An 11,451-nucleotide genomic window follows, 5' to 3' on the forward strand; every position below is an offset into this window, starting at 1 on the left:
CACTGAAAGCTCTACCCAGCTGACAGATGGTACCGTCAATACAAGACAGATTTGTGTGTGCAAGGTCATACTCCAAGTGGAAAATACTGAAATTTAATATGGTTATATGATCCTACAATTGTATTAATGATAAAGGGGGAAAAAAAAAACTACATCAAACTGAAAAAATTACATATATTTTTCATTCTGTATTTGCAAATAGAACTTTTCCTGAATATATCAGGTTATATTAAATGTTTCACATTAATGTTCACAATGAAACTGAAGGAATAACTCCTTCAGTTTCCTTTTCCTTAGCTCTCATAATCATGTGAACTGAACTGTCTGGAGAAATCACCATGCTGTTTATTTTTCCACTTTTTCCCCATGGATATCTCCAAATGACAATGTGACCGTTCCCTGTGGAGGCTAATACATGCCCAACAACACCCTCCAAATGTGTGTGGCTCTGTGTGTAATTTAATGTTTGTGACTCCTCTAGACGAACTTACTGTGAATGACACATGCGGCTAAACCTAAAACACATTTCAAAACTTTTAATCTCCTTATTTTACACTGCCTGGCCAAAAAGAAAGTTGCCACCTGGATTTAACTAAGCAAATAGGTACGAGCCTCCTATTGGATAATTACTGCATGGGTGATTATCTTTCAGCTGGCAACAAGTTATTTAACCCCAACTGATGCAATGAGTAGCTTCTCATTTCTTAAACAACCATGTCTAAAGACACATCCTGTGGTCGTTGAAAAGATGTTAGTCTGTTTGAGAAGGGTCAAATCATTGGCATGCATCAAGCAGAGAAAACATCTAAGGAGATTGTAGAAACTACTAAAATTGGGTTAATAAATGTCCAACGCATTATTAAAAACTGGAAGGAGAGTGGGGAACTATCGCATCAGGGTAAGAAGAGAGGCAGATGAAGTGACGCACCCATCATGCTTAGTGCCTACTGTACAAGCCTGTGGGGGCAGTGCTATGATATGGGGTTGCTGCAGTTGGTCGGGTCTAGGTTCAGCAACATTATGTACATATTCCAAGATGACAACACCAGGATTCAAATTGTGAAAGAGTGGTTCAGGGAGCATGAGACATCATTTTCACACATGGATTGGCCACCACAAAGTCCAGACCTTAACCCCATCGAGAATCTTTGAGAACATAAAAGGCGATATTTATCTTTTATACAGATGTTTAGACATTATGTGGAGATTTGGTCATTAGTGATGTTATGAGGGGTCCCCCAGTCATCCAGTTATCCGCCAGCGCATGCGTAATTGGCACACGGGTAGCACACGCCCTCCTACACACGTTTATTCTCTCACACGCTCAGGAGGAGCCTCTCACACTATCAGTTCACGATTCCCTGCAAGGTGTAGGTTGTTGCTGTTGTAACTGCGGAATCATTCGAGGAAGGTTGTTCCATTTCTGGTTTTGAGCATAAATTTGTTCTTGTTTTTCGTGCCACAACCGACTGATGGAAAGGGCGTCCTGCTAAGGGCCACCTAGCGCCATGACCCCCCTAACAAGCCTGCGAGCTACAGTTGGATAACAAATAATTTGAGCAAAAGCGACAGCCAGGTATGTCAGCAGTGGTTTATTACTTTATTTTTTTTTATTACTTTGATTATTATTATTATTATTAGTAGTAGTAGTGGTAGTAGAGGTATGTGTGAAAAAACAATTTTAATTATTTTCCTAAAGCCATTTCGTTTGTGCTTGCGGACTCGTGAACAGCGAATTAATGCCACTTATTGTTTAATAGGCTTATTAGAATAGTTGTTTATATGTCATATCTGGAATTTGAGAATACTTTCAACGACTTTAAGTCACTTATGTGTAGTTAAAATAATTATTTTTGTCACGGGATGATAAAAGATTTTCTGATTCTTAATTTTCCAAACAATGGAGCTGCCAACCTGTTAAGCAAATCTACTGTTGGTAGATTCAGGTTTTCCTACCTGTGAATTCTACCCGTCAACTTTTTTATTTTTATTTACCATGTAGTCTCTGTGGACTTTTTCTTTATTATCCACATTTAACCCATCCAAGTGACCACATGCAGCCATGTGAGATACAGCAGTTAGGTGAGGCGGGCTTTAGGGGCTTGCTCAAGGGACCTCAGCCATGGACACGGTGTGGATCAAGCCAGTGAGGTCACAGCCCCAAAGCTGCTTCGCTTGTCCATGTTAGTTAGATGTGTGCAAAACCTGAAGTTGTATGGATTTGTTCATGGCTTTCCATATATTGTCTCTTAGCTTCCTCCAGTGATGGCGTTCTTCCAGCAGCTCAGACTTCTTCTCTGGAAGAATGGACTGGCGGTCATCAGACAGCCGGTGAGTGACGTTCAAGCCCAGCTGAGATTTTTTTCTTTTATTTCAATACATTTGAAAGATTGCAGAGAAACAGTTGTCAACCCACATTACCATTTCACCATGTGTCCCTTAAAATGCTCCGTACGCGAACTGAACTGTGATTGTTTATTGCTTTAAGTTTGACTTTATCCTGTGTTGCAGCTATGGTCCCTGACTCTGGTCATCTGGCCTCTCATCATCTTCATCCTCGTTGCCGTGACCCGCCACCAGTTCCCTCCCCTGATAAGAGATACATGTGAGTGTCAAAACGCATTGGACAATAGAGTGGTCCGGGTCCATGTTTGATAAATGAGGTGTATTTCAGAATCCATTTGGTTGCATGGCTTTTCAAAGACTAGGCTTATTATTGTCAAATCCATTGTGAACACAGGGTCATTATACAATATACAAACAAAATAAGCCATGAGCAAACAGAGTAAAGCTTTTATAAAGTAGACTCAAAATGCGTCACAGCTCTTCCCGTTCTGTTAAGCCTATGCACTACTGCTTAGAGGGATAAAAAACTTTCTTTTCGCTCTCTTCTATATCTATAACATTGCAAAAATAAAAAATAAACAAGTCAGCTAAGTTTGATGCTGTTTTGAGTTCAATTTAGGGGAAAGCCAGGGTACTATTGAAACTCTGGAACTAAAGTGAAACTTTGCATTGTGACAATATACAAACTTGACATGGAGCACAGGGCTTTTGTTTGGCGTCTTAAGGGTCAGTGGATATACTCTGGGGGACATTCCAATTTCACAATCAACGCAAACAAATGGACAATTAAAGTCAAACATCAATGTCACTTCAGATCGGAGCCTATCCCGTCGTGGGTGTTTGTCCTCCTTCATTTTTCAAAACCCTACTGACTGAGATTAAGTAGATTTTTAATGTGGGTGAAAGTGTTTTCACATTTTCACGTGTCTACTTTTGTGTTGCCGTGTGTGTCCTGGGTTGAACAGTCGGTTGCGGAGGGAGGGTTGGAATTTGTGACCAGTAAGTTTTTCACTTGCCATCAAGCACAGTGAGTTTGCAAAAAAAAAAAGGTTGCGAAACCACGTCACCACACTGCATCGCAGCCGTGGCATGGTTTTAAGTAAACGGCTGTAAATGTGCAGTGAAATTTGTTAAACTCTTCTTACTTGCTCATGATATTCATTCTAATTTCCATGGCAAACTGCCACTTTTATTTGTTTAACCATGTTTGAAGAAATCTAGGATTCTTTTATAATTTATTAACCACAGTGTGTCCTAATATACCAGGAGATTAAAACAATCGGGCCTTCTCTCTCCCATTAAACAGTGGTTTTTGGGTTCTTTGCTGGGCACAGTATTGTAAAACCGCACCCAAATTGGTCAATAACACCATTAGCGGATTATGATAAGATAAGATATGATAAGATAGCATACCCTAATAGCATGGAAATTGCAAAAGTCATAGCGTTGTACAAAACTGCAGATAAACACAACATCACAAACTACAGACTCATTTCTCTTCTCCACAATTCTCAAAAATCCTAGAAGAACTCTCTAATAACAGATTTGATGATTTTGTAGATAAATACAAACTGCTCTCTGACAGCCAGTACGGATTCAGGTCTAACCGGTCAACCTCTCTTGCTCTCACGGAACCCACTGAGGAAATTTCAAATGCCACGGAAAAGAAAAAATATGCAGTAAAAAAGTTCATAGACCTCAAAAAAGTGTTTGACACCATAAACCATAAAATTTTAACCAATGAACTGGAACACTATGGAATCAGAGCAGCATCTGAGTGGCTCAGAAATTATTTAAAAAAACAGAAAACCGTTTGTGAAGTTGGGAGAATCCCAGTCATCGTGTTTGGACATTGTCTGTGGAGTTCCTCAAGGGTCAGTTCTTGGCCCAAAACTATTCATCCTATACATTAATGATATGTGCGAGACATCACAGCTACCAAAATTAAAATTGTTTGCCGATGACACAATAGCCTGGGGTGTGGTGAGAATGTACAACAATTTTTGGACAAAATCACATCAGACTTTGGTAAAATATAAACTTGGTTTGACATCAACAAGCTCTCACTCAACTTGAGCAAAACAAAAGTTGTGGTATTTTGTAACAATAGACTTAAAAATCAAGCATGGGTGCACATAGAGGGTGTTAACATAGAACGGGCTCATGAAATCAAATTTATAGGGGTAATGATAGACGACAAAATGTGCTGGAATTCTCACATTAGTCATATTCATACTAAACTGTCAAAACATATTTTTGTCATATCCAAAACAAAGCACTTTCTGAATTACAGGTCACTCCACATCCTGTACTGTTCACTAATATTACCATATTTAAGCTACATTCGTTCTTCACAGCCATTGTTAATGAAACAGAAAAGAGCCATCAGAACAATTCACAACGCCGCTTTTCAAGAACACACCAAACCATTACTGTTCTCTGTTATTTATTTTTTAATTGTCTATCTCTTAATTTTATTTTATTTTGTTTATTTTCACTAACATGTTCAAAGTAAAAGTTAACGAATCAAAATTATGAAATCAAAATGAGCATCAAGGTTTCATAAGAAGTAAGTAATTCACGTAAGAAGTAAGTTTCATTTCAGTTTTGTGTGTATAGCATCAGTAACAATACTGACGCTTTACAAAACCAGACCTGAAACCCCCAGAGCAAAGTGAAGGCGGCAGTGGCAAGGGAAAACTCCCTTTTAACGGGAAGAGACCTTGCGCTGAACCCAGCTCATGATGAGGGACCCATCTACTTGAGGCTGGCCGGGTAGAGACAGAAAAAGAGAGAGAAGAGAGCAGCAGGAGGGACAAAGACTAAAGCGTAGAATTCAGTCGTGATACAAATACAAGGTATAGTAGAAGCACGATAACAGTTTATAGGGCACTCATTGAAATACTTAAAGATTCAAAATTTCAACCCTAGTGTGTTAGTGTAGGGCATGAGAAGATGTTTTTTACTTTGGTGACATTTTTGTCACCAAACACTGCACGGAACAGTGCATGCCGGAGATGCAGTGTTCCGTGCAGTCTAGTCATAGTCACTTGACTGCAATCTGATGCTCCTCATGCTCTTCGCATGCTCTTTATTTTTTTGTTTCTTTTGTTCTGAACTGAGGCAATGGCTGAGATTGTTTCAGACAAAAGACAGTGTAAGTTACACCCAGGTCGTGATACAGATCGGGCTTCTGATCCTACGCTCAAAGAACAATTGCGAAAACAAGTTAACTTCTCAAGCCGATTTTCCTCTTTAATCTTACGTGTTCAGATATTTGCTGTGGCCTCCTGTACAAAATTAATGACTTCAAGATAAACCACTGTCATGTCTCCTCCAGGTTACGTTGGACCTCGGAACCTGCCAAGCACAGGCTTCCTCCCTTTCCTGCAGACCCTTATGTGCAACACGGACAGCAACTGCCACAACAAATCTCGCCTGGTGAACCCAGCTGCATCAAAGACATCAAGGAATGCAAGGTACCCCATTAATCTGTTTTCACACCTATATTGCAGAAACACCCAATCCACATGTCAGTCATCAACCTTGCATCGAAACTGTTTCACTAGCATACTGAGGGTCCCTAGTGCTCCTGAAGGTTTGCATAAGATCTATAAGTCACGAAGGACAGGCACACCTCTGCATAACAGGCTCTCATGGGACGATTAGTCAGTGATGGAAATATACCAACAACAGTCATTTTCCCGAGGTGGAAGGGAAGGGGCATTAACTCTTGCCTAATCAAACTCTTGTCACATTTTGTTCTGTAGATGTAGCAGACATCCAGAGTTGCATAATCAGGCACCTGGCTGCTTTGTCATAGTTAGTGGAATTTTTACCTGTGGCCCAGTCACTAGAATTTAAATTCCATATAGATGAAAGATGGTGGCCTGGAAAAACCTGTTTGTCAAACTTTCACCCTCCTTAGAGACAAGCATTTGATTTTAGAGGAACTAAGTTTGACTATCTGAGTTCACTGGATTTCTGTATTTTAACTGTTTCTGTAGTGGATAATAAACGTCGAGCATCTTGCCACAAGAAAGCCAAAGTCAATGAACAGTCGTCTATAACGTCGTCTCTTCCCTTTGAATCTGTGTGACAGGTCTACCCACTTGCCGAAATCTTCCCCACTGGCAAGCCTGGCTGAGGGGGGAGATTTCTTCAACTTTGCTTTCCCCAGTGAGTCCAGGGATGATGCCACAGCGCTGTTTAAGTTCTTGGACAGCATTATGGGTATGCTATCTCCCTTTACTTAAAAACAGAGGCCTGTTTTAACTAGTAGACATGTCACATTTAGAAACACCTTTAGTTAGAATTTTCCCTTCAGGTTGATGAAACAAGCATGGACATCGCAGTCACTTTAAAAAAGGAAATATCCCTACTCATTTCCTTGGTGAGAGTGAGATGTAAACATCAATATATGCCTGTTCAATATGAAGCTGGAGCCACGAGAAATAGCTTTGGGGGAAATATCGGGCCTGGCGCCTTCTGGAGGTTAAAAACTCCATGTTGGTTTTGTAAACAAACAAGACGTTATGTGTTAATTAATTTGTGCGTGTCCAGGTGCAGGTAAATGGATTTTATTTTATGCTAATCATGTCCTGGTAGGTTTATATTAAAGTCTAGATGTTTGCAAGATGGCCTATTTTTTCTTGCTTCAAGCATGTGTTCTTGTCTTAAAGGCTCATCGTACCAAGGAAGCCCCAGTAATGTCTCTTTCATGAGTGTCATCAACACCACTCTTCCGCAAGATCAGGTGGGTACTTGTACTGAAGAAGAAGAACAATTTTAGTTCATTTTAATTCCTACAGGAACGTGTTCATGCCACTCATCAAATAATTCTTCAGTGAAAACACAAACCCCAAACTTCCCCCAAAATTATAAGGGTCAGATTTATTCCAGTCTCATTCAGTCAAGTCACATTAAGATGTATTATTTAATTTAATTGACAACTACATATATAATTAATTTACAGTATTCGTAAATCTTTAGTCTGTAAACCAGCCCGGATTTCCCCAACCCACAACTGTTTTATGGGGGAAAGCTAATGTGTAATAACTGCGTTTCTTGCAGGAGTCCATGAACAAAATGCTGGAGTCGGTGAATCTGTTGAAGAGGGCCTTCTGCACTGTGACTCTTCCCATGATAAACACAACCTCTCCCAATGCCGTCACCTTCGCTGTGGTCACGTTCTGCAAGAGCAACGACACTGTGTTTGAAGTGTCCCTCGTCACGCTCAACCAAGTATGTTGTTATGGCGGTGAGATGACATTAGCTCCAGACTTCTGCTTTGATTTTGTGTGAAGCATATGTTGTTGAACTTCATTTAAACAAACAGATGCTGCCACATGTGATAACTCAGATGCTGTCCCCGAATTTCAGATTCTGACGGAGCTGATGCTGACCAAACCGGAAGAGATGGTGTCTGCGGCTGGGCTGACTGTGATGTTCTTCAACCAGCTGCAAAATCAGACCTCGCTGTGGGAGGGCCTTCTGACTATTCCACAGCTCCTCTCGCCACGTTCTCTTGACCAAATGCTAGGCACCACTGAAGCCCTTCTCACAAACATGCAGGGGTAATGTACTTGGAATGTACTTGGAATGTGATGGAACAATGTAAAAGTGAATAAAGGGCAGTTGTACTAAGGTGTGGCATGTTTTGTAAAAGTTACATCAGTGGCTTAGGCATTTAGAGCAGCAACAGAGCAAAATGTGTGCGTAATTAACTATATTATGTGTGTGTTTCTCACCAGTCAGTTCTAACTTGTTTGGATAACTAAATGTTTTTTTTTTTCTCATGGTGTCTATAGTGTCATGCAATTCATCCAGAGTAATTTCCCAGAAACTGGCGACTCACTTTCCACGATGCACACACTGCTTGCTGGAAGCACTAATGTGATCCACTATGTGCAAAACTGGCCTGGCAGGCGTAAGTATGCAGCCTCAACTTTACTGTACACACTCTGTGCCTCTACTGTGTGACTGTGTGACTGGCTGCTATTTTGGGCAGCCCCAATGCAAACACCAGAAATATGTTACCAATCAAGTTCTGTGCTGGCATTTGACTTTGTGATGCAATTGTTTTTCAGATGTTTCCATTCCTCTTGGGGAGGTTGTCACATTGCAGAATGATTCACTGAGTGAAATAGTGAAACGGGTCCTGCAAGAGGTTCAGATCCCACTGGACAAGGTAAACCTATGTCACAGAATACGTTTCTTCGCTGTGTGAGAAAGGGTCATATCAAAACATAAAGCTTTTGCCTTTCCACGCATGTTTTTTTTTTTTTATTACAGGGAAGTTTTGTAATGCTACATGATATGATACGATATCACTTTTTTTTTTTTTGTTGTGGTTGCCAAACTGGTCTTATCACTCTGTTATCCAAGCAAGGAAGTTTCATGTAGTCTCATGTAATTCTCAGACTGACATTCACATCAAGGAAAGAGAACTTGGAATAACTAATAATAAAGGTGGAAGGCTGTCACACGCCAAGCCAAGAGTCAGAAGATTTCTGGTGTCATCAGTGAGCATTTGTCGCCGTAGTTTATTTGATTGATTTGTCCCATACAATTGACCCCGGTTGAACCCCGAGATGTCACTAGCTTTTCCGCCTACTGAGCGATTACTCTGAGATTGCTTTTCAGGTTTTTCAAGTTCATCTTAACCGAACGCCAATACTTTCCCAATGATCATCTAGAATAAATAAAGTGTAGACCAGCTGATCAGCGTTATTCTGGAGAGGCCAGCTCTGTACAATGGTTTGTAGCTCTTCCTATCTTCCTAGCTTTCCAGCTAATCGTAGCTCTTCCAGTTTCCCAGTCTGTCACTGGTCGTTGGCTGTAGTCTTTGTAGTAGTCCAACTCTCAAAACAAGGGAGTTGTGTAGTAAAGGTATGCAGTATCACCCAAAGATCCAGTCTTTGACATTTTAGTCAATTTTGTAAAAATTATACATGTATATCTTTCTTACAAGAGTAAGCGCGATATTACCGTCATGGATAATATCATATATATATATATATATATATAAAAACATGTACTGACTCCACTAAGAGTCTGACCACAGTTCCGTTATAAATACCACAACTGTCCTCTCTGTTTTAGGCCATTGGCTTGATGCTGGACAAAAACATGGTGCGTTTTTACCTGTGTGATAACAGCAGCAACCCGATGTGGCTAAGAGCAGCATGCAGTACAGGCGCCGTGAACATGCTTCTGAGCTGGATCAGCCCTGACAAGGTGGCACAGCAGGTAGGCTAGAATCATGAATGTTATGTATATCAAAACGATATCCATCAGTTATTTGACCCGTGACCGGGCCATTTTTCTCTTGACCTTTTCTGTCGCTCGTCTCTAGCTTTCACTGTCTTGTGCTGCTTGTCTCCTTATTTCCTTTTTCGAGTGCTGCCTTCAGAAGTAACTAGATTCCTAGTATAATTAGTCACCGGCTCCAAGAAAGCCCTTTGCCATGGCAACAAGCATCCCTTGGCTGCACCTGGGGGAACCGAAACCTTATGGATATCCAGTTAGCACTGCCACAATGGTATTCATGGTGTGATGAGATAGTTCACGGTCAGTTGTAATTACTTGTTTACGGGCTCACAGTCAACTGAGCATCAATTAGTCGTGTCGTACCGGCATGTGGTAATGATGTTCACGTGTCATTTTAGCGGTGTAATGGTACATCGTGCTCATCTCATACTGCAATATACTGCTACTGATTAACTCTTTGCTCTCTCTAGGATACAGTAAGTTGTTAACAACTGTTAAAATAAGTGTGCTTAAACATAGCACTAAATATAGCACATAATATCGCTTAATTACGAAATTAAAGTGGAATATACTCCATTTAGTGCCCCTTTTTTTTAAAAAATGAAAAAATTGAAATCACAGTTTGCATGGACATCTTGCAGTTGAAGAAAAATAAACCAATGAGGTTCCATAGTATTATCAAGCAATATATGTCAAGAATAAATTTGAATACATGAATGAAAATTTTTATAATTTCACAATAAGGATGTGGTTTTACTGAGATTTTGAAGACCAAAGTACATTTGGACAAAATTGCTTTTAGCCGTACTAAGTGTCGTTTAAGTATCTTATTTACTGTACTTCCTGGTTTAACGCCACGTTTGGATCAGAACTTTTTCCTAACTGATCCTAACTTCAATTGCAAGCCAGAGATGGCAACTTTTTGATACGGGCAACACCTCTCAGTCGGTGAAAGAAATAATGCACATGCCAAACTGTGGGTCGGATTGTGTCATTTGCACCACTCCAGGCAGTTAATCAAAATAACGTTTTGTTTTAGTTTTTTGCTAATTTTAATGAAAAGCATTATTTGTATCAGTTTCAACAACCTGCTATATATATATATATATATATATATAACACAACAAAGTAGCTAATTTAGCCCGTGTAACTGGGGAAAGGTCAGCAGCAGCTAGCGCTAACCACGTTGAGTTTAATGTTTTTTTCTGTTCCCTGCATACATGTAGCATTAATTTGGCTTTCTGCTTTAGAAACATGTGGAAACTGACTTGTCCTTTTTTCCTCCTTATGTTAAACTTGTCATTCCCAGGCTCTCCTTGCGTGGAGTAAGCATGTTGCGCCACACGACGTGTCCTTTGCCAAAGGGCTGGTGGAGACTCTGATGGGAGAACTGTCTTCAGGAGGACAAGGGGGCTCCAACGTCACAAGGAGCCGGCGTAGTTTGGATACGCAACCACAAAACATCGAGGAGGAGCTGTATGTACAGTGCCATCTCTCCAAAAGCTATTTGAATTTGTGCCAAATGAATTTAATTCCTTGTGCAAGTTTTTTTTTTTTGTGTGTGTGTGGCTTGCGTCGTCGGATTAATTCAACCACAATAGAAAAAGAATTTCTAGGAACTAGCCAAGACTGAAAAGGGAAAGAAGTGAACTGGAGGAAGAATGTGAACTGTCCCTGAGGATTGCTAGCTCTTTTGTTGCCACTCATAAAGGAGTGTCATACTGTATATTTGTATCATTTCCTGTAAATGACAACTGTTGTGTTTAAATTACAATTTTGCATGTAATTGTCCCTAGACATTTATTTTGATTTATAACTTCAATGCAGTCATCT

General features: G+C 40.2%; 1 protein-coding gene across 2 annotated transcripts; it reads left to right on the forward strand.

The window, feature by feature from the left end:
• The first annotated feature begins 1,185 nt into the window (after window positions 1-1,185).
• Window positions 1,186-11,167, forward strand: LOC311487989 (uncharacterized protein). 2 transcript variants are annotated; one of them, XR_014699063.1, is made up of 9 exons: window positions 1,186-1,576; window positions 2,254-2,331; window positions 2,512-2,605; window positions 5,687-5,825; window positions 6,449-6,579; window positions 7,029-7,102; window positions 7,420-8,536; window positions 9,451-9,597; window positions 10,928-11,167. XR_014699063.1 is itself a non-coding variant. In XM_084544486.1 (7 exons), the coding sequence occupies exons 2-7, from the start codon at window positions 2,266-2,268 to the stop codon at window positions 7,648-7,650; spliced, it is 735 nt and encodes a 244-aa protein (XP_084400612.1). In that variant the 5' UTR covers window positions 1,186-1,576; window positions 2,254-2,265; the 3' UTR covers window positions 7,651-8,669. The 2 variants fall into 2 exon arrangements, 1 of the variants encoding a protein (XP_084400612.1); XM_084544486.1 differs by lacking the exons at window positions 9,451-9,597; window positions 10,928-11,167 and having other exon boundaries at window positions 7,420-8,669.
• The last annotated feature ends 284 nt before the right edge of the window (window positions 11,168-11,451 follow it).

The sequence above is a fragment of the Chelon labrosus genome, assembly GCF_963514085.1.
Source record: "Chelon labrosus genome assembly, chromosome: 5".
NCBI lineage: Eukaryota > Metazoa > Chordata > Actinopteri > Mugiliformes > Mugilidae > Chelon > Chelon labrosus.